Source organism: Pseudopodoces humilis, chromosome 13 (assembly GCF_049639895.1).
Source record: "Pseudopodoces humilis isolate 2021_Gansu_Grassland_sample_001 chromosome 13, ASM4963989v1, whole genome shotgun sequence".
NCBI classification, from domain to species: domain Eukaryota; kingdom Metazoa; phylum Chordata; class Aves; order Passeriformes; family Paridae; genus Pseudopodoces; species Pseudopodoces humilis.
The window spans coordinates 2,570,804-2,598,452 of record NC_142212.1 but is presented as its reverse complement, the minus strand read 5'-3'; the positions used below and the strand labels follow the sequence as shown (position 1 = coordinate 2,598,452).

The window sequence follows — 27,649 nt, the reverse complement described above, 5'->3', positions numbered from 1 at the left end:
ACCTTTTAAAGATAAATCTGATAAATGTCTGCCAGGGAGGGTTGAAGTATTGAGTGTGGGACACTAAATCCCCTCCAGCATCCCTCAGGAGAGTTTGCTCATCATCTCCAGTCTCGTTTGCCTTAGGCTGGTGTTGCCAAGCTGGGATTAGCCAGGCCAGGCTGGAGTGCTGTCTGATTTATCCAGCCAGCGTTCCTCCTGGCATCCTTCCTAATTTAGGGAATGTTGGGGAGCTCTGGGCCAGCCCAGCCTGGCTGCCTGCAGGATTGTCCTGCCCTGGGGTGAGCAGCATGCCCAGGTGAGCCCTGGCTGTCAGCTCCCCTGAGCAGCCCCTGGGGCTGGCACCTGCCCCCAGAGCCAGCCAGAGCCACGTTTATCCCTCTCCCAGCTCGGAAAGGCTCTGCAGGCTCATCCTGAGCCCTGACCGGGTCCAGCCCAGCCCAGCCCCGCACCCGTGACCCCACATCACACAGCGCTCTCACCCACTCACCCCACGGAGCCCCTGTTCGTCCCTTCCTCTGGAAACAACACAAAAGCACAAATGTTTCAGAAATCCAGCAGTGTCTCCAGGGAATGATGACCCAAAGGGGGACCATGAGCTGCCCTGAGCTCAGCCTCGTAGGAGCACTGGTGACAACAGGAGCTGGGACACACAGCGCAGCCCCAACCTGCTCCTGGACACTTAGACCTCGCATTGAAGCAATATTTAGAGCAGGAATTTAAAAAGCAAGTTCTTACAAGAACTAAATTTCTTTAGCCAAACAGACTGGGGCAATGTCTCTAGAAGCCATATGCTGCTTCACTTCATCCACACTTTGGGAGGAAGGAGGTTAAATGGGGGGTTTTGGCAGAACAAGCTGTTTTGAAGAGGGCAAATAACCTCCATTTCTCCTGTTTTCCAGGCTGCTTCACCCCCTTTGTGCTGACAGACTCTTTAGACCGGTTTAAAAAATCCTTGGGGAATCTCAGTTTAATTTTGATGACAAATGGGAAAAGAATTGGAGTGTGTGCAGCAACACTCCTTAAAAGTTGTGTTTTGCTAACTCTGACAGCAATCTATGCTTTTGAGATTAATCTATTTTTTTATTAAAAAAATGCTATTTTCTAATAGTTTAGCTTCTCTTGAGGGTGCTCCTCCCTGGGCAGCACAATAAAACCCTCTGGTGCAGTGACAGCTGGATCAGTGTGATTTTATTTAGCAGCAAAGATGATGAAGGATTCCTGTTAGGACACACCAGCTTTTAAGGCTGTGTGGCCCTTATACCCCCTGATATCCATGATTTTCCATTGATTCCTCATTGCTGAGTGCCTGCAGAACATTATGTAAAACTCTCTGTGCAGACTTACAGAATGAGACTAACATATCAGAAGCTGGAAGATGTTCACCACTTGTTGTTTTCAGCATCTGCAGCAAAGTTCTGCCAATATTTTCATTTCTTGTTGGGGATGGTTTGCTTTGTGCTGACACAGGCCATGAAATGGGGTAAAATTCAGGCTTCAAAACACTGCAAAGTGTTAAAATGAATGAATTTTGGCTCACTTTTTTTTTGAAAAGGCTTCATATTTTTTCTAGTATGTTTTGTTTAATGGAGAGGACTTAAATGAAAGATTTTCAGTGCCCAAAAAAATTTTACTGGGAGACACTGGTTAAATTGTACACACACAGATTGTGGAGTCCATTTTTCACCTTGATCTGGGCTTCATAACTGGGAGGAATTGCAAAAGACTTACAGCTGTTTATTTCTAGGTGCTGTTATGATGTTAGGAGGGCTGCAAAATAATGTTAACATTGGCTTTACAAACCAGATTTTTGTGCTGCCTACTTTTGTGCATTTTTAATGCAATCTACGTTATCACATGTAAAATGCTCTAAAAAAAAAAAAAGATTAAGATGTAAAGCTACCACAAAAGACTAGAGAATTAACTTTGTTCAGCTGACTCATTTCTGACATTCCTGAGTTTTTCACTCATTAATCAAATTGATTAACTGCATATTAATGAAAGGGTGACAGATTTTTAGAGACAGGGAGATGCATGCAACGTTTTCCTGTGGAAAATGGGATCTTGAATGGGCCCTGCAAGACCCTCAGGATGGAAAAGTCTGGCACAGGATTTACAAAAATGGATGTGCTTCATTATGCATTCAATTGCCCTCCTGAATGAAAATGCTAAGGGAAATGTAGGCAGGGCAGAAAAGGTGAAGACAAGGTAAAAAATTGATAAATGCTACATTAAAACATTGAGTTTCTATTCAATTGTGCCTCACTAGGAAGCAAATGAACCGAATTCCTCAGAGGACGGCACCAGACCTTCATGTGGCTATTCATCTCAGGTTACTTTTAATTCAGTTTAATTAAATTTGGTTCAAGTTCCCCAGCAATCAGTGCTTTTTAAACCAACTGTTTATTCCCCTGGGCCGTTTAAGCCAAGGGGCACAGGAGAATTCCTTGTTTCCATGAGCTCTTGAGCCGGTGCTCATTTCTGCGCCTAAAACAACACAAACGCTCGACAGCGAGGAAGCCAAACCCAATAACCCCGACGTGCCTGCACTTGGCAGGAGCTGGACGCCCTCCCCAGAGGATTTCACAGCTCCCAGTGCCATTTCCCAGAGCAGATGAGGTGGCAGAGCTCCTGCAGAGCCAATCCTGCCATGCCTGGTGGATGCAAGGGTCGCCTCCTGCCCTGGCGACACCTGCGCGCCGCTCCCGAGCCAAGCCGCGATTGCGCACGCGGGATTCTATTTCCAGGTTTCCTCACCAGGCATCTGCTGCGTTTATACAATCTAAGAACAAGATGATTTCATCACAGACATGGAAGGTTTCTAGAATCCCCAGGGAAAATAAAAAGAAAAAGGAAAAATCTACCAGAAGCCATTTCCTGAGACACAACGCTTCTTGGAAAGGGAAGAGAAGAAGTTTTGTTAATCTGGGCAGTAAGTGTGAGAAAGAAAAATGTTGCTGGAAGAGTGGGAAGAAAATTGTTGAGAATTGGATACGGAATGAGTGAGAAATTCCAAATATCACCTACCTGAAATTACTGAAATGAGCTCAGTTCTGCCACAATTATTGGCAAAGAAAGTAAAGGGAAGAAAATCACAGTTTAAAAACTGGGGAGAAAAAAAAGGGAAGAACTTTATCTAATCTATGGTCAAGCAGTCCTGACAAATATGGCAACAAAGAAAGGGGCTTTTCCTGCCTATTTCACCTTCCCTGAAACCCTGAAATTCCCTTTAGCAGCCTAAAGCAGGAAACCTGACACAAACTGACCTAAGGAAAGGTGAGAGCTGGAACCACAAAATGACACAGCCACAATAACAACATTTTGAAGTGTTTTGAGGGAGCAGTGGCTCAATTTCATATTATTCCAATGGGTTTTAATTACTTCCTTTTTTTTTTAGGAAAAAATGAATGCTGGGGGATTGGGACAGACATCACATCTTTAGAAGAGGACATTGCACCTGAGCCTAGCACACACAATGTTGCAGCTGTTCTGCTCCAGCTGAATTCCAAGGTAGGGAATTTGCATGGAGGAGAATTAGACTGTCCAAATGAATGGGAATAATGTTTTTTTTCCATGTACATCAGTACAAACCGCACAGAAATTCAAACTAGCTGGTGTTACACTCAGCATTTTCACTCCTAACTAAGAAAAATAAGCTTGTTGCCATTTGCTCTTTATTTTTTCATATCTAGTTATTCTTCTTTTATAGGTATGCTTTCTACTATTAATAAAATTTTTAATTTTTTTCACTTTTTCCCAGTTATGAAGTCCAGATCAAGGTGAAAAATGGACTCCACAATCTGTGTGTGTACACTTTAACCAGTGCCTCCCAGTAAAACTTTTTTGGGCACTGAAAATCTTTCATTTAAGTCCTCTCCATTAAACAAAACATACCCAAACCAACAACTGGTCAAATCTTCCTCACTGTGATTTATTTCCAGACCTGCTCAAAGACATGAAATGTCTAAAGACACATTTTGAGCTGTATTCCACAGGCAGGAACCTGGGAGAAGATGGGAACACCAGAGCACTTCCAACCCCATGCAAGAGATCTGGACAAGGAGATGGGGAAATCATGTGGCTTTGGGTTTCTTCTCTCCCTCTGACTGATTTTTACAGTTTTTTAATATAAACACTGCTTGGCTGCCTTGGCTTTTGCAGGGAGGACCTTTCCTGCCTCCACGGGGAGGCTCGGCACAGACACAGGGTAAGGCAGCATCCTCACAGGAGCTGTGGAGCAGCTGCACCTTCTCTCCAGTTCCTGGATGTCCCTTCTGGTTTAAATCTCCAGCTTGAATCCCCAGTGAGCAATGTGGCACATTATAAAAATGGTAAGAAAACACCTGAGTGGTGAACCCCATGAAGTAAAGTCTCTTTTAGGTCATGAGAAGCCAGCAGGAACCCCAGCTCCGACCCTGGGCAGCAGCAGCAGCATGAAACCACCAACACTCAATGCAAGTGGCTTGGGAGCCCCAAATTTCAGGGGACCATGTCCTGTTCCTGTATTTTCCAACTTGTTGCATGAGTGAAGGGAAGGGTAACCCAGCCAAAGCCCTGCTGAGCAGCACTGAGCAATGTAGCTGATCATTAAACTTTCTTTTCAGTCCAGACTTTTGCCTTGGGAATTTTAACAGAAGCTGCCTGAACCAAAAACACTTTTCCTTTTTATTCCACCTTTAAGCTGCAGAAAGCTGTACAATGGAAAATAGACATCCTGCCTGGGGCTTCCTGGTAAACACTGGGATGTTAAAACTTCTTACCTCAGGCTGCCTTCTCCCCCCTTTGCAATCCACAGAAGGAAAGAGAATTCAAGGAAGAACAGTTAAAAGGTTTGTTACACTCCTGTAAACAGCAGATGATTGTCAGGGCTTGACATCAGCAGTTTTTGCAAGGGGATCCACATGAGATGCAGGGGCTGAAGACAGAGACAAGAAGGACTCAGAGGGCTCAGAAATTGCTGCTGAAGGTGTTTTCAGAAGACTCTGGGAATTTTTGACCAGTTCACATGGATAGAGATGGGGGAGGCACCAAAGCAGCAGAATGCTGCCGGGGGACTGGGCAAAGCAGCTCCAGAAAGGGACAGAGCTGCAAAGTGCCATTAGAGAATTTCTGCCAAAGTGACTGCTCCAGCAGAGCTCTGAGGGAAAAGAGTGAGGAAAATACCAAAGCAAACCAGCTAAACAAACAAAAAAACCTAAAAATCCCCACAAACAAACAAGAAAAACCCACCAAAAATAACAAACGACCAGGCAGAGAAGGAGAGTCCTGCATTTCTGCAGGCACAGTAAGACAGATATTTGGAATGGCCAAGAGAAGCCCTGCCATTTCCCATTCCCTTGCTGGATTTCTGAGTCCAAGCACTCTTTCCTAAAGGATGTCCTGATTCCTGGAGCAATGCAATGGTTTGAGTCCATTGCTTGCTCTCATGAAGGAGCTCTTCCTACTCAAACATTGTCTTTAAAAACAGGACAGGGCATTTCTTTAGATACATTTCACATTATACTCATACACAAACATTTCCATTTTAATCCTGGACTACCTCTAATCTACATTACAAAAAAAATTCAGATGAAGCCAGGATCTCACACATTCATCAAACCCTCGGAGAGATGACAGATATCTCTGAGATATCCCCCACTCTGCACGGCCAGGGAACACGCTTCAATCCACAAACCCCGGACACAGAAGGGCATTTTCTGAGGAACAAAGTATTTTTACCTTGCCCCAGCCACACCCCTGTGTGATCCTGGCTGTAGTAAAGCTCCACTTGCACTGGGAATTTTCTCCCAGGATGAATTTGCTAAAATGCAGCCGCAGTTTTGCACTTTTCTGAAAGGGCAGGAATCTGATTCCGTGTGGCTCAGCAATGGCCAAGGGGCTCACAGTAATTTATGCAGGAGTTCTCAGCTGCTTCTAATGGCCTGTCAGATGGTGAAAGGGGGTACAAAGCAGATCATCCAAACAACTCCTGAGAACGATAGGGAATATGAAAAGCAAGAGCTGGAGTGGCTTCTGGAAAAGCAATAAAAGTGCACTTTTATCCAGGGATTCCTCTAGATCAGATTCCTTGACTGCACCAGAAGTCGATAAAATGTTCTCCAAGACTCACCCAGCTCTGAAGATGTGAACACTCACATCCATGAGGCTCCACCCTCACCCAAGGCTCCTGAGCAGTTCATGTGCTCCGATATTTACTGGATGTGTGGATTTTATCCTGCATTTCTCCTTCAAAAGCTCCAGGAGAAAATTATTTTGCACTTCAACTGCAGAAAGCAATTAAATGCTCATTCTGTTACAGCACCAAAAGTCATGAGTGGGTTTCAAAAGTCAAGAAAAGAAAGAGTTATACTAATTTTTAAAAATACAGATTAGTTCAACTTATTATATTAACCAGTAATGCCGTTGGTAGATAAAATTCTAGGATGTGTGAGAGCAGCTATAAATATATTAAATTAAGGCAGATAAATGCTCTATTAGAAACATAAGTGGTGTTTCCCTGACATTGTGTCCTAAAGTCTCTTGTTTCCATATTATTATTTGTTAATAATTACTATTAATAATAATTATTGTTATCCTTTAATCCTCCAAAGCAAGACTGTCACTTCTAGGGGGTGGCAACTTTTCAAGTTACTCCAAGCAAGAAGTTGACGAGTTCAGAATATTGGCAGTGATAATTGAACAAATCAGTCTGGAAAGAACAGTCCTGTTAAGTTATTTTCAAAATGAAAATGCATTTCATTTGGAAAAACAAAAGAAAAAATTAGAATTTAAAAGAGGAAGCAAGACCAAGAATAGAGAACAACATGTGCCAGCTCTTCATTCTGACACCTGGTTGTACTTTCAGAAGAAAGTATTTTTTCAAGGGGAAAAAAACAACATAAAAGTTGCAAATAAGCATATATTTCAATGAAATTTTCATTCTGGGGAGAGTCAGGAAAGAAAAATACTGAAGACAAACCCATTAAAATCAAGTTCAAGTGCCTTGGTGTAGTCCCCACTTCACCAAGGCAAAATCAAACTTAATATGTCCATTTTCCAGTGTTTAGGACTTTTTAAAAAGGTCTTCTACCAATAAATAAAAGGTATAAAATAAATTGGTATATAAATATATAAATACCAATAAATTAAAGGTATCCTCAGCAGCAATTTATGATATACTAATTTTAAAATTAAAGGGAATTATTTATACAACTGCTCAAAGAAAGATTTCCAGAAAACATGTGGAAGACCTTTACAATGTGTTCCAAAAATTGGGTTACAAGACAGTCACTAATTTTATTTTTCTTCTTGTGTAAACTGGGGCAAAACCTTTCAGGAAAACAATTCTTAAAGCAGGGAAAGCAGTGACAATTGAATAAAATGTTGTGCTGTGGGAAAACACAAAGACATTTTCCCAGACTGTGCTGCTGACCTTTCCAGACTCCCTCAGAATCTCAGCTGGCTCCCATCTTCCCTTGGGAAAAGAAACATTTCAAATGCAGGATCAAAATAATAAGAATAACAATTTGAAAAAGAAAGAAACAAGCCCCCACTGCCTGATGACACATCTCCCCTCTTTCTAAAACCTGAAGAAATCATGCTGTCAAAATTTCTTTCCAATAAAATAAAATAAAATAAAAATAATATAGAATAGAATAGAATAGAAAAATAATATAGAATAAAATAAAAATAAAATAAAATAATAATATAAAATAAAATAATAATATAAAATAAAAAAATAAAATAAAATAAAATAAAATAAAATAAAATAAAATAAAATAAAATAATTAATTTAAGCAATCTGTACATTTAGTCTAAGCTAAATCTTAATTTTTTAAAGAATCTCTCATGGTTTATAGTGTCCCCAAGGTATCCCACCAGTTACATAAGGTAATTCCAATAAATACATTTTCTTAATACAAAAAATACATTTTCTTTAGTTAAAAAAAAATAAATTAACTCCTTTATCTTTTCATGCCTAAATCGAGCACCTGCTGAATCAAATTCAACATATTCAAAGCTGACATATTCAAAACTCAGAGAGAAAGCAATGAAAGGTTCCCAGTTATTTAGAGAGGAATTAAAGAACCCCAGGCACGACCCAGGAGCTGTGCATGGCTACGTGCTGCCTGTGCCACTGAATGGGAAGGGAAGGAGGAAGGGGCTGCAAGGAAAGCAGCCAAAAGAAACTGCAGCAAATGTAAAAAGCGTTTCAGGGCTATATTTAGAGGAAGACATTCTTCCTACATTTGCCAAGCTGCTCACGTCATTTCACACAGCATGTTTGATCCAGCTTTAGAAGTCTAGGAGGGAGCAGGAGAGGGGGGAGGGAAAAATCTGGATCAGCTGCCAGAAATGGAAATCTTGCATTTATGGAGAGGAACAAATATTTTAAGCATGTGAATTCAAGAGTGCTTTCCAAAGAGGGGGGAGGAAAGGGGAGAAAGGAGGGGGGCAGGCAGGGTGGTAAAACTTCCTGCTGCCAGAAAGGCTCTGCAGAATATGGAGAATATTTATCAGTAACAGGACTCTGCTCCAATATTCCCTTTGGAGCCAGGCTCACGAGCCTGAGCTGCACCACTAAAAATACTGAAATGTGTGAATCTCACTGAGTTCAAGCCTTCATCTGGTGTAAACTGGAGACTTGTCTGCGTTCCTGCAATGGGATCCAGCAGTTACATAAGCAATCACATCTTTCTCATCCATAATACGTGATAAACAACCACAAAGGATGAATCAAACACACTCCAAATGCAGGCTCAAAGGTGAAAACTGTATCAAAACCACTCCAGCTTCACAAGAACGCTATGATTTTCCTTTAACTCACGTCATGAGGTTCAGCATTTGCATAAAGAAACGTCAAGATGAAAAGAAAAATATGTCAGGACCAGATGTAATGGGATCAGGAACAAACCACGTGGAAATTTCCTGTTAGTGACCTTCTGGAGGGTGGTGATGGAATTGATTTGAGATTTAGGACACGCTTTGCTCAAACTGAGATGACTTCTGTGAAAAGTTTTTACCTTCATTCCCTTCTCCAGGTGGCTGATAAAACGAAAGCCCCAAAGATATGATGGCTGCAATTTCCAAGATTATAAGAGTCACGTCCTGCAACGCTTCCCAAACTAGCTGTATGAATGTTTTTGGCTTCTTTGGAGGTATAAAATTTTTTCCAAAAATAAGCTTTCTTTTTTCTAGGTCTGCAGCAGTGCCGGCTAATCCTGTAAAGAAAATAAAATAAAATAAAATCAGGTCAAATTGCTGTGAAATAGAAAATGCACTCCTATAAATTACTTCTCCAAGAAAAATTCCAAGCTGTAGCACCTATGGCATATTAACAAACAAATATTACACTTAAACTGTGCTTTCACAAGAGGATTTGTCCTGATATTCTGAACAGAATTCTCATGAGCTCCATCTACCACTAATTTCTGCCAGGTTTAATCATTAAAAAGTCTTTGAATTCAGAGGTTTATATTAATAAGACCTGTGTGTGTACATATATACAAGAAATGACTTCTGCAAATAGACCTTAAAGCACAAAGATATTATTTTTGGGATGAAGCTGATGGAAGGTTTTGGTAATACCTGTAGCAGCTCACACAAAACTTTGTTGTGATCGCAAAGCATAAATTGATAAAGCCTCCCTTACTTCAAAGCAAGTTCTGGCTGCAAACGGACTTCAGCACATCCCTGGAATGAGCTGCATCACATTGTTGTCATGGGAAAAAGGCAAAGTGACAAGTTAAATATGCACAGAAAGGCGAAAGGAAACAATATGGCTCCATGTATTTTACATGATGCTTCAGCTTCAGAGCATTTCAGTTTAAGGATGCAGGATAACCATGGGTGGCTGTGCTGAACAATCCACTTGGGTGCTTTATTTCCCTCCTTTTTAATGATATTAAAGGCTGCACTTCTGGTGCCTTCCCAGATAAACAAAACAAAACAAACAAATAAATACTTGGAAGCGTCAGGGTAAAATAACTGAGCCCAAATATCCCTCTGAGCAGCATAAAAATCTGCAAGAAGCATTCTGTATTTCTGCCAAACAATACCTGATATCACAGAATTGGTTAGCTTGGAAAAGACCTCCAGGTTCATCAAGTCCAACTGCTCCCCCAGCACTCCCAATCCCACCACCAGCCTCTGTCCTCAAGTGCCACATCCACACATCTTTTAAATCCCTCCAGGGGTGGTGACTCCCCCACTTCCCTGCACAGCCTGTTCCAATGCCGGCCAACCCTTCCCATGGAGAAATGTTTCCAATATATCCAATTTACACCTCCCTTGGTGCACCTGGAGGCTGTTTCCTCTTGTCTTATTTAGAGAAGATCCCAGCCCAGCTGGAACATTCACAAAACTTTAGGTTTTGAACGTGATCAGCAATGTAATTTATGGTTAGTTATGGTTATTTATGGTTATTTATGGTTATTTATGGCTATTTATGGCTATCCATCCTTACATGACACCAGGAAAACAGCAGAGCTGACCCTGGAGGAACAGAAAGGTGTCTGTGAGGGAGGAAACCATCAACCCCACGCCGTGAGCATTCCTGGGCTCCAGAGGTTCGGGGCAAATCCCTGCCTGCCCCAGAGCATGTGGGACACCTGAGGAATGGGAAGCCCTGCAAACACCCCCTTCAAGCAGTGGGGAATGCCAAGGGTCCCCACGCCGTGCCCCATGGCCCCTCCTGGGTGGTTCCTCCATTTCCTGGGGACAAAAGCGATGCTTCCCTGCCCCACTGATCCAGGATCCTGACTCACCTTTCTCTTCAGGTGTCTCCTTACAGCTGCTGGCTCTTGGTTGACTCATCAAAGTTTCATTTCCCCTTCAGCTGGGGAGAAACCCGAGTCCCTCCCGCAGATCAGGGCGTGCTGTTATTGCCTCACCTCAATTCATTTGCAGGGCCTGGTGCTCAGTGGGGACAGACAGGTTCCAGCCAGCAGGAAGTGTCTGCACCATCCTCCAGGGCTCAAACTCCTCTGAGAGCTCCCAGGCAGCTTCCCAAGGCAGGGAAAAATCCTTTCCCCTGTGCCACAGGAATTGCTGCCTTTTTTTGTGACCCCACAGAGGTTTGGGCAATGCGGGTGAGGGATCAGGCAGCCACTGACAGGGCCCAGCACAAACCCAGCCAGGGCACTCTGGGCTGCCAAATGGAAGGATTTACACTAAATTCAGAGAATCACGGGATCATTAAGGCTGGAAAAGATCTCTAAGATCATTGAATCCAACTTTTAACCCAATGCTGCCAAGTCCAGCCAGGCACCACACCTGCATGTTTTTGAATGCTTCCAGGGACGGTGACTCCATCACTCCCCCGGGGAGCCTCCTCCAGTGCTTGACAACCCTTCCACGGAGAGATGTTTCCTAATATTCAATCTAAACCTTCTCTGGAACACCTCAAGGCCATTTCCTCTTGTGGACCTTGTTCCTTGGGAGCAGAGCCTGATCCCCCCTGGCTGCTCCCTCCTGGCAGGAGCTGTGCAGAGCCAGAAATTCCCCCCGAGCCTCCTTTGCTCCAGCCTGAGCCCCTTTCCAGCTCCTCCTCATGGGACCCACAATTTGCATCATTCCCCCAAAACTCAACCCACTCAACTTCACTCATGAAGGGGAAATTCCACGGGCACCTCTGACAGGGATTTGGGGCTGAAATTTTTACCTGATGCAGCTTCAAGAAGCAACACAAAACTCTGGATGGAAAAACTCGAAGAATGGAAGGAACAGAGGTCTGAAGAAGGCCTGTTTTCCAGCTCAGAACATTTGTGCTCAGTGGTGAGCCAGCTCCAGCAGCTCAGCACATGGCTGGAGCTCTCCAGCATGGCAGGGATGGCTGGGACAGCACAGGGAAAAGCTGCAGGGGGTTTCAATAATCCCAATCACATTTACGGGGCCGTGCTGAATTCCTGAGGTTGAAATGATGCCCTGTACCTCACTGCCAGGAGGGCACAGCTCCTGTCCTGTGGACATGATGTGTGTAAAGCACACCTGAGGAGCCTCCAAAGCCAAGGAGAGACTGGAACTCCAAGAGCTGCTTTTTCTCTAAGATAAAATTTGTCCATTTAGACCCCATCAGGCTGAGGACCAGGCTGTCTAAAGCATCCATGGTCATCCTTATTTTCCTTACTGTAGTCCACATAATGCTGCAATTCAGACATCAGTCATCCAGACTCTTTCCTTTTAATATTATTTTCCTTAAGAATCACAAACAAGGGTAAATTATGCAGATGATTTTATTATTTTCTCTAAGTCTTGGTGAAATTACTCACCCACTCAGTCTCATCTAAAAACCAGAGTATATTCATCTTTAATAATGAAATTTATTTCCTTGTAAATCATTTAGAAATCCTGGGAAATGACATCCAGTGTTCAGTTCAAACCAAAAGGTTTCCCTTCACCCGTGACCCAGCCATCACTTAGAATCCTGTCCACTGAAATTTTGGGGCTGTTTTTTTTTTAACTCTCACTGGACACCAGAAATGAACAAACCCTTCAAATGAGGGAGAGAAAGAGAAAGGAAAGGAGACAATGGAGAAAAGTGATGGAATCGGATTTTAAGAGTTCTGTAGAATAAGGTCAGAAAGGGCGAGCAGAGTGCAAGGAAATGACAAAGAAATGGGGCTGAGCCTCTGAGGCAAGGCAAGAGGGTTGCTCTGCAAAACTCCCAGAAATTCTCAGAACTCATAAGAAGGCACAAGAGGGGCCCTCCTCATCTTTCCCACATCAGCTGCTCTACTGGGAAAGGCTATTTTGGTTATCCCTAGGGGGGCTCTGAGCGAGGCTGGGCTTGGCCAGGCCGGAGGTGGCTCGTGGTGCCCAGATGGCACAGCCAGCAATGAGCACAGCGAGGGCAGCACGGGACATCTGCCCCACCAGCACCTGAGCCTGGAGATGCCTTTCCTGCTGCTCCACTTTGCATGGTGGAGCATTTATCATTATATTATTATTATATAAATATAAATATAAATATAAATATAAATATAAATATAAATATAAATATAAATATAAATATAAATATATAGAAATATAGAAATATAAAAATATAGAAACATAGAAATATAGAAATATAGAAATATAGAAATATAGAAATATAGAAATAGAAATAAAAATAGAAATAGACATATAAATATAAATAGAAATAGAAATAAAAATAGAAATAGACATATAAATATAAATAGAAATAGGAATAAAAATATAAATAGACATATAAATATAAATATATAGAAATATAGAAATATATAAATATAAAAATATAGAAACATAGAAATATAGAAATATAGAAATATAGAAATAAAAATAGAAATAGACATATAAATATAAATATATATAAATATATAAATATATAAATATATAGAAACATAGAAACATAGAAATATAGAAACATAGAAATATAGAAATATAGAAATATAGAAATATAGAAATATAGAAATAGAAATAAAAATAAAAATAGAAATAGACATATAAATATAAATAAAAAGAGAAATAAAAATAGAAATAGACATATAAATAGAAATAGAAATAGAAATAAAAATAGAAATAGACATATAAATATAAATATATATAAATATATAAATATATAAATATAAAAATATAGAAACATAGAAATATAGAAATATAGAAATATAGAAACATAGAAATATAGAAATATAGAAATAGAAATAGACATATAAATAGAAATAGAAATAGAAATAAAAATAGAAATAGACATATAAATATAAATAGACATATAAATATAAATATAAATATAAATATAAATATAAATATAAATATAAATATAAATATAAGTAAATCTATATAAATCTCTAAAAATATACATAAATCTCTATAAATATACATAAATCTCTATAAATATACATAAATATATAAAAATATGTAAAATATATAAATAAATAAAATTATATCTATTATATCATATGTATTATCATTATTTTATCATTATAAACACAATGACTTCATCTCCTGAATATCATTGTTTTATTTCTCCCCTGAGCCCTGTGACAACAGCAAAAGAGCATTGCAGATGAAGGCAATTTAAAACATCATTTCTATGTGAGGATATAAAACATCCAAGGACATGGAGAAGAACCAATGGGGACTGAAAAACATGAATGGAAATAGAAGCTCAGTAGGACTTTGGATTTCACATTTCACCAGCACAAGCAGCAGCCTCCCATCTTCTGTTCCATGTGGCAAAAAGAGTCACAGACTGGCTGGGTTTAGGTTCATTTCTCCACACAAGCATGAATATTTTATTTAAGTGCTTTTCTAGGTCAAAGCTGTGCAGTACAACTTTGCTTGACCCAAGTGTTTAGAACAGATGTGCAGATTTGGGTTAAATTTACTTACAAATATTGCACACAGGTTCAGGAAACATTGTGAAAATTTATTGATGCTTCCAGCACTTGAGTAATTTCTTAAGGTTTCATTTTCCAAAAGTTTTCAGCAAAATTTGTAGGAGAAGGAAAGTGATTGCATAGAAAACATTTTCTACAGTGTTGTGCAGTATATTAAATTAATTTATGATTTAATCTGGCTTTGTTGCCTTTTTGGAGGGAGAAAAAGAACACAGAACTGGAGAAATGTCACTTAATGAATTTTCTCTGTTCCTTATCTACATCTGCCAGTTCCTGCACACTGAATATAAAGCCATTTTTTCAATTAATGCCTGGAAAATCATATTTTTCTGACAGTCATCTCCACTGCAACCAAAAGGAGCATGACAGACACAGAATGATTCTGATGCTGCAAAAATAGCAAAAGCACAGCACTACTAACACAACAATAAAAAACAAAAACAACACCATAAAACTTTTAAGAGAATGTTTGAAATTGGCTCAAATTAGGAACTGAAGAACAAACAATTTACATTTGCATTAATTGAACAAATAAAGCAGTCACTGCCTATTAAATTCCTTCTGTGCCTTTTCTGATGCAGCCATAAAAAGAGATAAAAATTCCAAATAGCAAAACCTATAAATTATGGTATTTTAAAAATCAAATGGGAATTTGTTCAGCACAGAAAGGCTTCCAGGGATGCTGTGGAAATGAAGGGAGAGAGGAAAGGCAGCTATTTTGGTTAGAGATACTTAAAAATTAGGTATGACACACCTGAGTTCTTCCTGTGGGAACCCAGAGCTGGGTTTTATCTCTGAAGCTAAAATACCCCTGGTCTGAAACTCTCTTCTCCCACCAAGAGCACACCCACCATCAGAGAAATTAAAAAAAAATATAACACCCCAAAGAATCAAAATTTCATTTTCTTTGCCTGGTTTCACCAATTCCATGTGGTTCCCATCGAGCTCCCTGCCATTCCTGCTGCTCCATAACAATTCAGGAGACCCTGCCCAGGCTCACGGGCTCATGGAGCTCGTGCAGACTCTCACATCTTCCTGATGAACATGAATTAGAAATATCAGCCCAGTTGCTGCTGGGGTAACAAGGACAATTCAAGTCCCACACAATATTTTTAGTGGGATTTGACTCTCTGCTTTTCCCTCTCCAACAAGCAAGAAATGGCTCTGGCTTTTTTCCTTCCATTTCCTCAGCAGCAATCCAAGCAGCATCATCTCTGTGACAGTGACTGAAAGAGTTGCAAATGTCACATTTTTCAATTCAAATGAAGAGCTTGGAACCAACAGATTCAGTTCCTGAGGTCTGCCTTAGGAAACTGCCCCTACGCAGCTGGGGAAGGCAAGGGGACACTGGCAGTAAATGTGACCACTGTCATGGTTTGGATCGAATGCTAAGGAAGGTCTGGTTTGTCCCTAAGGTACAGTGATGTCATCACTGTGATGTATTCCAGCATCAGCCTCCCTTAGGTCAGGAATTCTTCATTTATCTAAGGAAAACAAAGACCTGGAATGCCACAAAAACACAGGTTGCATTCAACTGATGCTTGGTTTCCAACTAAAACAGACCCCAAAGATGGGAAACACAAGGTGGAAATATTCACCCCTGGAACAGATGCCTCTGTGACCTCCCAGTTTTACCAGGATTGGTAAAACCCTAATTTTTATTCCATGCAGCACATTGAAATTCTGTTCAGGTCATATTAAAATAGTCAGTTGAGAGAATGCTGTCCATCAACAAGAGAGAGTTTAATGAGAGCATCTTCTAATTCCAGCAAGGTGAATTGGAATTTCACTACTGAATGAACCTCAATAAATAATAATTTCCTTCTAATCTCAGGATTGCAAAGCTGTCTCTAAGTGAAATGAATCTCATTACCCTTTTTCATTTACATCACTTGAATACTTTTTTTATATAAAGGTTAAGAAATACATCCAAAAATTAAAAGCCTTTGGCATTACAGTCATCTAAGCACGTGTCCTGTAAGCTTTATGCTGCTGCTGGAACTGTTCCTGTGAGCAGAACCTCACAGGACTCAGAGCCTCCTGGACTCAAACACTTTACAGCCAGATCCAGACAACAAACATAGAGAAAAGAGGGCACAGAAATGGGTAATTAATTACCTCCCTCTCCACTTCCTCATTAATCGTCCTCCCTCTTCACATCTGACAGCAGCAAGTGGCCCAGCCACCCTGTCCTGCCCTCTGAGCTCTGCCACACCTCAGCATCTCAAATCCAATGACCTGACTACAAAATCCCTCCTAGAAACCTTCCCTCCAGCAGGGTGCAACCCAAGCTATCACTAAAGTCACACAAAGAATGCAAATACCTCTCTAATTCCACGACCTTTCGAAAAATAAAGGAACTGAAGAGCTCAACAATTGTTCTTACAGACTGTCTAATGCAAATGTTAGGAACAGGTACAGAACAGCTTGCACTCCTGCCATGAATTCTCATCCTTCAATTTGTAGAAATCCTAGAAAACTTTATCTAAATCTCATGGTGCAGGGAAAGGCTGAGGTTCCTGCCCCAGACAGGCTGGGCACAGCTCAGAGGAGTGAATCCACATCATCTGAGATTGCTGATTTACATTTACACCAGGCAGGGTGACATCAGGCTCCATGACATCTCTAATTCCCTGCCCCATCCACTCTCCAATCATCTTTTAATTCCTTTTTAAAGTAGAATTGTCCTGAAATGAAGCCATTGAGCAGGAACAAACAGTTTACATAAGATGAGCAATAACAGCAGCATCAGAAATGGTTCTTGAGAGTGGCTGAAAACAGCCCCCAAAAAAAGCCACTCATGTGAAAGATGTGCCATGATTTCATAATAATCGAATGACTGGACTTATGTGCAGCACATGAACGTGAGCCAGGACTGGGGCAACAGATGAGACATCAAATATTAAAGGCAAGACATGCACTGTAGCAGATGACTAATGGTCTTCTGGCCTAAACAGAGAGCAAGAAGCTGATAAAGCATTCTGTGAGAGCTCAAGGCCCGGGATGAAGAAAGAGGATTTTTTTACAAATGTTCTGCTGTCAGGGGGAGGGCGGCTGCTGAGAGGGAAGAGAATTATCCCACCAGAAATCATTCCTTCAGCTCTTACTCCATCTGATAATCATGAAACCATCCACACATGTCTCACCTCGGTACCCCAGGCTCCTGGAAACATTTTTCTTTTGCTCTATCATGATATAATATAAAGTACAATAAAGCCATTAGATTCAGGGCAAGGCTTGTGATAAATGCTAATAATCTAGAATGAATACTAATAATCTAGAATAAATACTCATCATCCCAGCCATCACCAACTAGATAATAAAATGCCAATAAAAATTCCTTTTCTGCATGAGATATGTAAACACCAGAGCAGTAACAGCACAAATCTTCACCCAGCACTAGAAGACAATTAAACTAAAGGTTATGGAAGGGTTTGGCAGCCAAGCCAAACAATCCCAAGGCAGTGGGATACCCCACAGACACTGGATACTCCAGGGTTCTCCAGCATCACAGTCCCTCAGCTTATGAATGGTGTTGGGGCTTTTAGGAAGTGATAGAGAGAAAATGAAGGAATGTAAAGTTTTCTTTCCCCCATTCCCACTTTCCAGGTACTCAAAGCCTTGAGAATGATGCTTCAAACATGTTTTTTGGTTATTAAAACCAAGCCAGGATTTCCCTCCCACAGAAGGTAACGTTAGGATTTAGGTTAGGTTAGTGGACCATACAAATGCCCTCTGCACATTTTGTATGACCCACAAAGCCCTGATTTCCTACTGAAACACAGACATGGAATGTGGGACCAGTCCAATGATGTTGAGTGAGAGTATGAAGGAAATAGTATCAGAAACGTGGGGCTACAGTGCTGTTATAATAATATAATTCTTCCAGATAATGTGAAATCTTTTACTTGCTTTCAATATTTAAATTAAATCAGCATCCCTGGGTCCATCTTAAGAGACAGTTAAGAGACATTACGTGGCTGTTCTGTAGGTCAGGCTTGGAAAATACTACCAGATAAATCAGATAAATGGTAAGGAGCAGCCTTGGAAGTTTAACTGAGGAGATCCAAGGTGTTTGTCAAGAAGACAATCACGGAATGAATGACTTCACAATGTCAAAGTGGAAAGCCTGCCTTAATTACACATCTTCATAACCTCTTATCACCGTTCTCACTGGACACTACAAAAAAAAATAAATCCCCCCCCTTCACAAAAATTGCCAGTGGCAATTTCAGGAGAAAAGGACCCTGTAATCCATCTGTGAACCCCTGTTCCCACACCACAAGCGAGGAGTGTTGCTGACAGAGGCAGCCTGTGCCCGTCTGCGTGGATCCAGCACCGCCAGGGGAACACCAGGGTCCCAGCGGGAGCTTTTCCATCAGCCCCGCTCTGAAGGGAGCTCTGGGGGTGTGCCACCAGCTCCTGCATGGAGGCACTGCCAGCTGGCAGCTCCCTGAGTGCCAGGGCTCCTCTAAGTCCTGGAGAGGCTCAGCCAACAGGTGCCAGCAGCAGAGAGCCACCCACGGCACCCGAGGGCAGGCGGGAGGGCAGGGAGTGCCACAGGGCTCTGCAGGGATCCGTGCAGGAGAGACAGGACAAGGATGGAGCCACACGTCCCCTGTGTGACCAGGACCCCGAGCCTGGGGGCTCCAGCTGCTGGAGACCCCACACAAACCCACAACCACACAGCTGACACAATCCTTCACCTCTGGTTTTAATCCTGTCTTGGAGTGACTTCATGTCCCTCAGAGTTTGGCAAGTACAGCATTGTGTTCAAAGGCTGTTGGTGCCCCTGAGGTGTCCCAGCACCTGTGGCCAGGTGCCCAGTTCAATGCAGCTGAGGGGTACCATGGAGATGTGTGCTCCCACACCAGAAGGTGCTTTCAGGGTGATGTGGCCTAAATTGCTGAAGACTTCTCATGATTTGTGTGCCCACTCAGGGTGACACCCTTGGCAGTCAGAAAACAACAAAGGAATAAAGGAATAAAAGACATGAACCTGGGAAAGCACAGCCTGAGTGAGGGAGACATTGTGCAAGACACATCAGATGGACTTTTAAATCCAGCATGAGGCTCTTCTGCAGTGTTCTGAAAGTCTCTTTTTCAGGGAGGGGAAAGAATCTCCCTTCTTCCTTGAGGAATCTTTTTTATTATTATTTGTCATTGCAGTCACCGCAGTTTCTGTGGCATCAGCAGTTCTGAGGGTCTGGAGCTCATATTTATTTGATGAAACCTACTGAAAAGGTTAAAAGTAACACAGCATAACAACAGCATGGAAAACAGGGGGCTTCTGATGAGGCCAGGCATGTCTAGGTTAAGTAGTTAATTCCTAAGGGTGCTTTAATCTTTAAGATAAAAACACAAAATAGAAGAATAAATTTATATTCCAATGGGACACAGCTTTGTGAGGTCTGTAAGGAATTTGAAATGAAATATCAAAATCCACTTTGCCCAGGCTGCTTCCTTGGCATGATTCTTTCCCAACTGGCTTAGAAAAAACAACAAATAAACCAAACTGCATTTTCCTGAGGTGTTACCTCCAAGTGCTGCTACTTGGCAGCTCTGAATGTCTCTGTCAGTGTCACCCAGTGCTCCTGTGAGCAATGCCACCGTGTCACCCACACAGTGCTGGCCTCTCTGCAGGGGCTGAGCATTCCCTGCCGGGCATCCAGGAGAGGGGGAGCTAAAAAAGAGTGAGAAGGCTGAAGAAAACACGGTGCTGTGATCATGATGCCATCTGCAAGCAATGCCCAGCACTGCTCTGACTGCTGCAGTGGCAGTGATTTCCCTCTGACCACACTGCCCAGCCTGGGAGGTGCTTTTGGAGCATCCAAAAGATGAAATCTCATGGCCCAGGAGCATCACAACAATGAGATGAGACCTCTGGCAGCCCTTACAGCGCTCCCACTGCTCCCCCTGTGCCTCAGTACTCATCATTTCTCACTCAGCCCCTCCTCTCGTGGCTTTTTGTGTGGATCAGCTCCCAATTTCCATCCTGTGGGATGAGGAGGGGCCTGTCTCCAGCAGCACCTTGGGGATGCTCAGGTGAAATTCAGCTGAAGGCATTCACCTGTTCTCAGCTCTGGATTTATTCTGGGATATCTATCCCCAATAGCCAGCATGGATTAACTCCTGCTCTGCAGTTCTTGCTCTGGGTTCTTCCCAGGGCGAAGCAAAGCAAGGAATGAATGGGATGGAAGTCAAATGAAATGGGTGGCACAATGTGAACAGAGGGAATTGCTGGGTGAGGAAAAGCTCACAAGCCGTGAATGGATTAAATGAGTTCTCACTGGAGACCTCCTCTTTCACTAAAAACCTGAACTTCCCGATGTATAATGAAGGTTAATTAATGAATAAATAACTCTTGGGGTTAATTGAGGGGCATTAAGAAAATGCAATATTTGTTTATTCAGGGAAGCCACTAAAGGATGGTTGTTCATGAGAACTTGGTGTTTCTACTATGATATAAATTAATACTTTGTTTTCTGCTGATGTGTCTAACACAAATTTGTAAATATTTGTGCAGCCTTCAGATCACCTGCAGACTTAAATACAGACTTAGAGGAGGAAGAGAAGTGGAAGAGGCTATAAAATTCTATCCAAAGATGTCAACATGAGCTCTACTACAGTGACCAGCCCAAAACTGAACACAGATGTGCACTCAAAGCAGGGAGTGGCTGGGAACTGATAATTCAGCAAGGCAAACAAGCTCCCTCTTGCCCCATTTTCCAGATTAAATGGAGAAAAGATGCAAGCAGAGCCTCAGGACTTTTGTGGCTTGTGGTAATGAGTTCATTCAGTCCACAAAAGGTGTCCAGGTGTCCCAGAGCAGCAGAGCAGGGGATTCACCACGAGCAGCAGTGTTTTAGTTGGGATGATGGCCCCACTGAAACCAATACAATGTTATTATTCCAAAGAGCTCTCAGCATTATTTAAATCTAATAAAAATACCAGGAAAAGTGGCAATGTTTTCTCAACTCCTGCTTTATTTTTGAGTGATGAGAAAATACAAGATGTGACCAAAGCAATCCCAAGACGTACTGAGGGATAGAGCATTATTTTATTCCTATACCCCCATGCAGCAGAACTCCACCAGGAGCACAACACCCACAGACATCTCCCAATTTAGCACAAAAAAAAGCCCAAAAGAATAGATTCTCTCTTCCATGAAGCACAAATTGTCAATCACCTTGATTAGCCCTCCACACAATTAACAGAATCTGAATGCCCTAATCAGCACTGAACTTCTCCAGGTTGTTTTCCAGGGCAAATCAAAGATTAAATTAAATTATAAAGCCAACCAAGATTTGGATTGTTTTATGGCCTCCAAACTGGGCCCACTTCAAGTCCTCCCAGTTCACAGTCATGACAAAAGCAATAATGGGAAACACTTTTGGGATACAAAAGATGGAGTTCCAGCAATGCAAAAAGCCCCTGAGAACCACTCAGCTACAATGGAATTCCCTTTGAGGTGAGAAAAGTGGGAAAGTATCTCTCTTCAAACCTCTTCACTTCTTTGGTCACAGTATCTTTGTGTTTGTGTTCTTTATATTAAGAATGACTTTTTCCTCCATTTTAATTTTCTGCTCTGTGGTTTGAGAAGTTGAAAGTTTTGCGTGTCCTTTGGCCAGTGCACACTGAGGATTTGAGGATGCAGTTCTGATCAAAGCCCTGGCAGAAGTGTTCTCACATTGCAAATGTTTATGAATTTGTGATAGCCACATCAGCAGAAATCAAAATATTGTATTTTATCATAGCAGAAGCACCAAATTCCTCTTAAGAGACATCCTGACATGGTGCCACAATAATTTATGTTTTAACACAATATAGTTTATTCTGTTGAGGCAACACAATAATTCACCTTGTTAAATTAGAAACAAATTCTTGCAAATAAAAAGAAACAAAAAAAAAAGAAGCAAAAAGTGATTAAAAAGAAAAAAATAGAAAGCAACAAAACCCAACATTCTTATTATACCAAAAGGGAGCAGAATTCTAAGCACTTAAGTACTTTTATCATGTAACACTGAGGCACAGATTTAGATAACAACCACTTAAGGAATTAATTACATTCTTTACACCAAAAGAGATGGAAAAATGAAGTTATCCCAGTTATCCTCACCCCAAGGAAAGGAACACTTTAAACATTTTCCAGACTTAACATAGAATTGTTCACTTGTCTCATTAGTAACTTAATTGGAAGTTCTATTTTGATTTTCAGTAGGGGAGTAGGTTTTGCTCTGCTCTGTGCCTTGACTTGTCAGGTTATTTTTTCTTGTGTGGTTCCTGCTTCTCACAAAATGTTTTGAGGAAAGTCAGTCCAAATTCACAGTCCAAAATCTTATGCAAATTACTACGAGCCAACTGCTGTACAAATATTATGAAACAGAAATCTCCCCAAGTCCTTTTCAATGGCTGCTGAACACAGCAGGATCAGACACTATTTTTATTGAAGCTCAGGTTTCCAAGTTGGTAGAATAGAAGGCATTGGAATAAGTCTTTCTGAAATAGAAAAAAAAAAATAAAAGAAGAATATTCCGTGCCTAAGAAAAAATGCTTTGGGAAACCGGCAATCTTCCTAAAACCCAAAATGTTCCAGAAACACAGCCTATGATTGAAAAGCACTTTGTCATCTGTACAGTTTTGCTTATAGCTGCATTGCAGCATTCTCTTCAGGACTGCTCACTGCTCTTGGAGGATAAAATGACCCAAGTGCCTCCTCTGTTCCATCATTATTCATTAATGAAGAGCCTGGGCCTAGAAGATTGTCATTGCAGGAGAGAAGGAATCTTCATTAACACATCCCTTCAGCACCACACACATGAACACCCAACACAAGGCAAGCAAATGAGACACAGTTTCAGTGGATGCTTTTAGAGACTGTTGTCAAGTTAAATAGCACCGATAATGCCGTTCTGAAATCATCCTGAGGAATGCAGGAAGTGCAGAGACCTCGAACCAACAGGGCTGAGGATGAAGTCATTGCTTTCAGCCAGACCTCTTGAACATGCATCTGTTTTCTCCAGGTTATGTAAATGATGAGCAGAGAGGAGCTGAATGCTGAAATGCTCAGGGTGCTCAAAGGCAGACTTTGTGTGTGTGTGTGTTTCCTAATTCCAATATCCCTTTGTTGAACAAATTTATGTTTTCCTCTGCCTCCCCATGCACCCTCAGTGTCTACTGCTCTTCCCAAAGACCACCTGAAGAGATCTTCTCTCCCTTCCTCTTCCATGTTCCTCCATTTCCCCCTCGTATTATCTCAAAGAAACTGATAAATACCAGACAGCTCTTCCTCCTTCCATCTGAGCTCCCACTGCTCACCCTCTCTTTCTTAATCCCTGCACTCTGTCCTCTGAGGCCACAGCTCTGATTTAACCTCACACACCTCTTTGGGAGGGATTTTTTTTTTTTTGCTCGTTTTCCCCTTCTAATCAAGAAGCAGGAGCACAAATTAAGCAAAATTTTGGGAGATCAGCATGGAGCAATATCTGTATCCTGTCAGGAGTGCCTTCAAAGACAGCCATGAGTACCACACACTCTGCAGGCTCATTTCTTCTTCAATAAAGAAAAGCCACTCCAGGAAACAAAAAAAAAAAACAAGATTTTGAGAATCTTAACAAAAATCCTCTACTCATTTAGTGATTATGAAAACCAGCAGACAACAGAAAAAAACAGAAGTAATTACGTGAGCCTATTAATAGCCAGTGCCAATAAGTTTCCATTTCTGTGCCCCTCATTAGAAAAATGAACAATTTCTGGTATTGTGGAAACAGGCTTGCAGAACATAAAAAGACTCTAACAGCATTCATCTTTTAGCTTCCTGAGCTTTGTTTGTGCCACAGCCTTTATTTGTAATTAAGCTTAGTGCATATGAAGTTCACTGCCTGCCAGCCCTCAGTGCCTGATCCAGCCCAGGGTGGGTAATTCAAGCTCCTTCTCACTGACCTACCAAACTCTGACCTGTTGGACCTGGCTGGTAAAAGTGAGAAGGGATTACAGTTTCATTCAGATCGTGATATCTGAGCAATTCATTCAACCAGGGGACCAATTATGTCTGATCCCCTCACCTTTCCCCCCGCTTCTGGACTGGACTGATTTGCCAGGAGAAGGTAACCCTGAGTCAGGGTGAATTTGATCACAGTGACCTGAGATGAAAAGTGCTGGATCTTGAAAATGATCTCAAATTCATCCAGTTTGCTCAGCTGTTACAGACTGCTGCTGTGAAAACAGAGGTTCTTTGCCTGGAGATAAATATCCACCACACTATTTTTTATTTACACGCGGGCGGGATGATGCACGCAAGACCTTCATGTGCCCTGACAAAGACAGGGAACGTTTCACAGTGCTTCCCTGGTGCTCTGCTGTGTCAAAACATTAAATCTACAAAACACAATGTCCTCTGTCACTGGTTGAAGGCAGCAGGTGATCCATCAAAGCAGTCCACCTAATACACTGTTCTCTCGTGACCACAAAATTAATGAGTAGCAATGTTCTATAACCAAACACAGCCACTAATGCAGTCAGCACCTAACCAGAACCAACACAGAGCAAATTCCTCCACAAATGATGCTTGGAAAGTTGTTGGACTCCTTGGTTCTCTCACCACAAAGGGCTTTGCTCTGCCTGTTGCAGCATTGGGCACTTGATGCCTCTGACTCCACCATGCACAGCGCTCACCAAACCTCCTCAATCCCATCATGGGGGGAAGGATGGCAAAGCCACAGGGCCCTGGGGTGCAGCCCCAGCCCCCCAAGGCCCAGCAGGGCCCTGTCCATGCCCCACAGGCTGGAACCCAGAGCTGGCACCCATCCAGGGTGGATTCCCCCAGCAGGGATTTCCAGCTGTGGGGAGGATGCAGATGCCTCCAGGACTAGATTACTTTATCAACACCTAATTTAGAGCCTGATTCTGCCCCTGAGGGCAGCAGCAGCAGTTTTGCTGCAGGGAAAGCAGAGGGTTCAGAGCCCAGGGGTGCTGCCCAGTGCCAGCTCTGGCTCCAGGGGTGACCCTGTCCCAGCAGAGCTGCCCTTCCTCCCCATAAGGGCCACTCTGCACTTCTCAGGGCTGACACATCACAGAAACCAGATGCATCTGCCCAGCTGTAAATCCTATTGAAAATCTCCCTACACATTAAAAAGAAGCAATGCCAGGCTGAGGCAGTTATTAGGCTCCATGTCAGCTCCCCCCTTGGAGATTCCTTGTAACATCCCATTGAAACCTCTCTCTGGGCTCTGGCACTCTGCTTTGGCTTGGCCACACGCTGTCCCCTTGCCCCTGAACGCAGACTGCAGCTGCTGTGCTTTATGTAACCCTGTTTGCTGCAACGTCACAGCACCTAAATACAACAATTCCACACGGAAACGCATCGAAAGACATGCCTTTTGTTGATTTTGAGTGAGTAGCTCCCCTCCCGAGGCCTCAGCTCCTTCAAGCCATATTCCCGGAGGCTGGAAAGCGCTGGACCAGTCCTGAATCCTGGCTTTATCAAGCTGCTGCCTCCAGCACCCTTGGCTTGCCCTTGAAAAGGTTTTCTGCAGCCATGACTCACTGCTACAGCACAAAACCCAGCCCAGCCCAGGCAGCTCCTCAAGGAGGGACATTTCCAGGAGAGAGGGGCAGCAGGGACCTCCCTGGGGCAGGAGAAAGGAGCACCAAGCACCCAGCTCAGCGTTCCCGCTGTTTAAAAACAAGAAAAGAGGCATCTACCGTTCGATTTTCCTGGCTCCAAAGGCTCTTTCTGGATTTGCAGTTTCATTCAGCTGCAGGAAATAAAATGGTACAGCCAAGCTTTGGCCTTGCAAGAAACCACTTAAAAGAGGCAAAAGTGCCCAGCAGGAAGGATTTGAATCATAGAAGTATTGGGAGAAAATAAGAAATGGCAAGCGGGCAGGTAATGAAGCTGTTTGCAGCCAACTTTGATTTTTCAAAGCCCACATCACTGGATATTTGCCCTTCTGAACAAAACTCCTTTAATACTACATCTATTTCTGGAAACTTCGAGGTATAATTTTCCTAATGGCATAAAATAGAGCCCCAAGTGTTCTGGTGCTGCAACAGACCATGAAGATTTTTGTCAATAGTAGAATTCTTTCTGGAAATTGCCTTTGGATAGATGAAACAAGCTGTCCAAAAGCTGCAGTTCCAGGAAGGATAAAACAGGATTCTTTCTGGAAAAAGATTTATTTACCTGAAAACCACGTGTGGTCATTAGGCTGCTTGTTTCCCAATAAATGTGAGTAATCTGTGATCTGTGGGCTATCATCTGAGCTTCCCATATTCTCCCCCTCTCCTATGCCCACTCAGTGCTTACAAACTGGGATGAGACATTACTGCACTCTGTGGCACAGTGGGGATTTGAATTCTGACTGAAGACCAGCAAAACACAAATATATGGAAAAATAAAGCCATTAACATCTCAATTTGGCATCCTCCACGCTGTACACAACTAATTATGGATCTCTGAGCTCATGAATTTTCCCTGGAATTCCCATGCAGCGGTGGCACCGAAGCCAAGTGTGAAACACCCTATGGCCAGTCCCAAGCCAGGCAGGCAAGATTCCAGATGTATTTCCCAGCAAAGTCACACAAACAGCTGTGCTGACACTGGGAACTGGAGAGGGTGACAACACCCCCAACTTGGAGTATCCAAAGTGCTACAAATCCATTTAACGTCACCAGCACTTCCCCAAACGGTGCAGGAGCACCCACCTAATGAAGGAGCAGGGCTGTGAAAATTCCCAAAATCCAAAGCATTCCTGTGCAGCAGTGCAGTGGCAAGCAAATGTTCCCATGTTAATGGGCTGTACAAAAGCCAGTGATGGTCAAAAGGTTGTGTTTATCCTCGTAGCAAGGATTGTTTATCCTCACAGCAAATGCAGCCACACACTCTGGGCTTTTACAGCTCCAGTGTTTGCATAACATAATGCTCAAGCCATTAACAGCAGAATCCTTCTTGACCCTTGCATGCCCAGGTATCGCCAGTGTTTGGCTTTTCATTAATCCCAGGAAGTTTTGTTGCTGGAGAAAAGAGAAGAAGCTATTCCAACATGGACTACTCGTAGTTTGTGCAAGAAATGTCACGCCACGGATCAGAAGTGTTTGTTCGTGCTCAGCTCACACATAATTGTGCCTTTATGCAAACAGAGACCGAGAGAATGCACACAATGTGCACAAGAAACGTGCACAAATAATGCACACAAATAATGCAGAGAAATAATGTGCACAAATAATGCACACAAATAAGGCACAGAAATGTAGGAACCAAGTCAGGAACACCACAGGGATGATGGAAGGGAAGGGGCAAGCTGGCAATGTGAACAC

General features: G+C 42.3%; 1 protein-coding gene across 17 annotated transcripts in view; it reads right to left on the bottom strand.

Annotated features, from left to right (window-relative positions):
• Positions 1-27,649, bottom strand: part of ATP2B2 (ATPase plasma membrane Ca2+ transporting 2) — a 395,747-nt gene that overhangs the window by 104,406 nt on the left and 263,692 nt on the right. For all 17 annotated transcript variants that reach the window (XM_088061667.1, XM_088061651.1, XM_088061658.1 and 14 more), the window contains one exon: positions 9,003-9,200. In XM_088061667.1, coding sequence (XP_087917793.1) covers positions 9,003-9,200 — 198 coding nt within the window. The remainder of the gene's footprint in view (positions 1-9,002; positions 9,201-27,649) is intronic.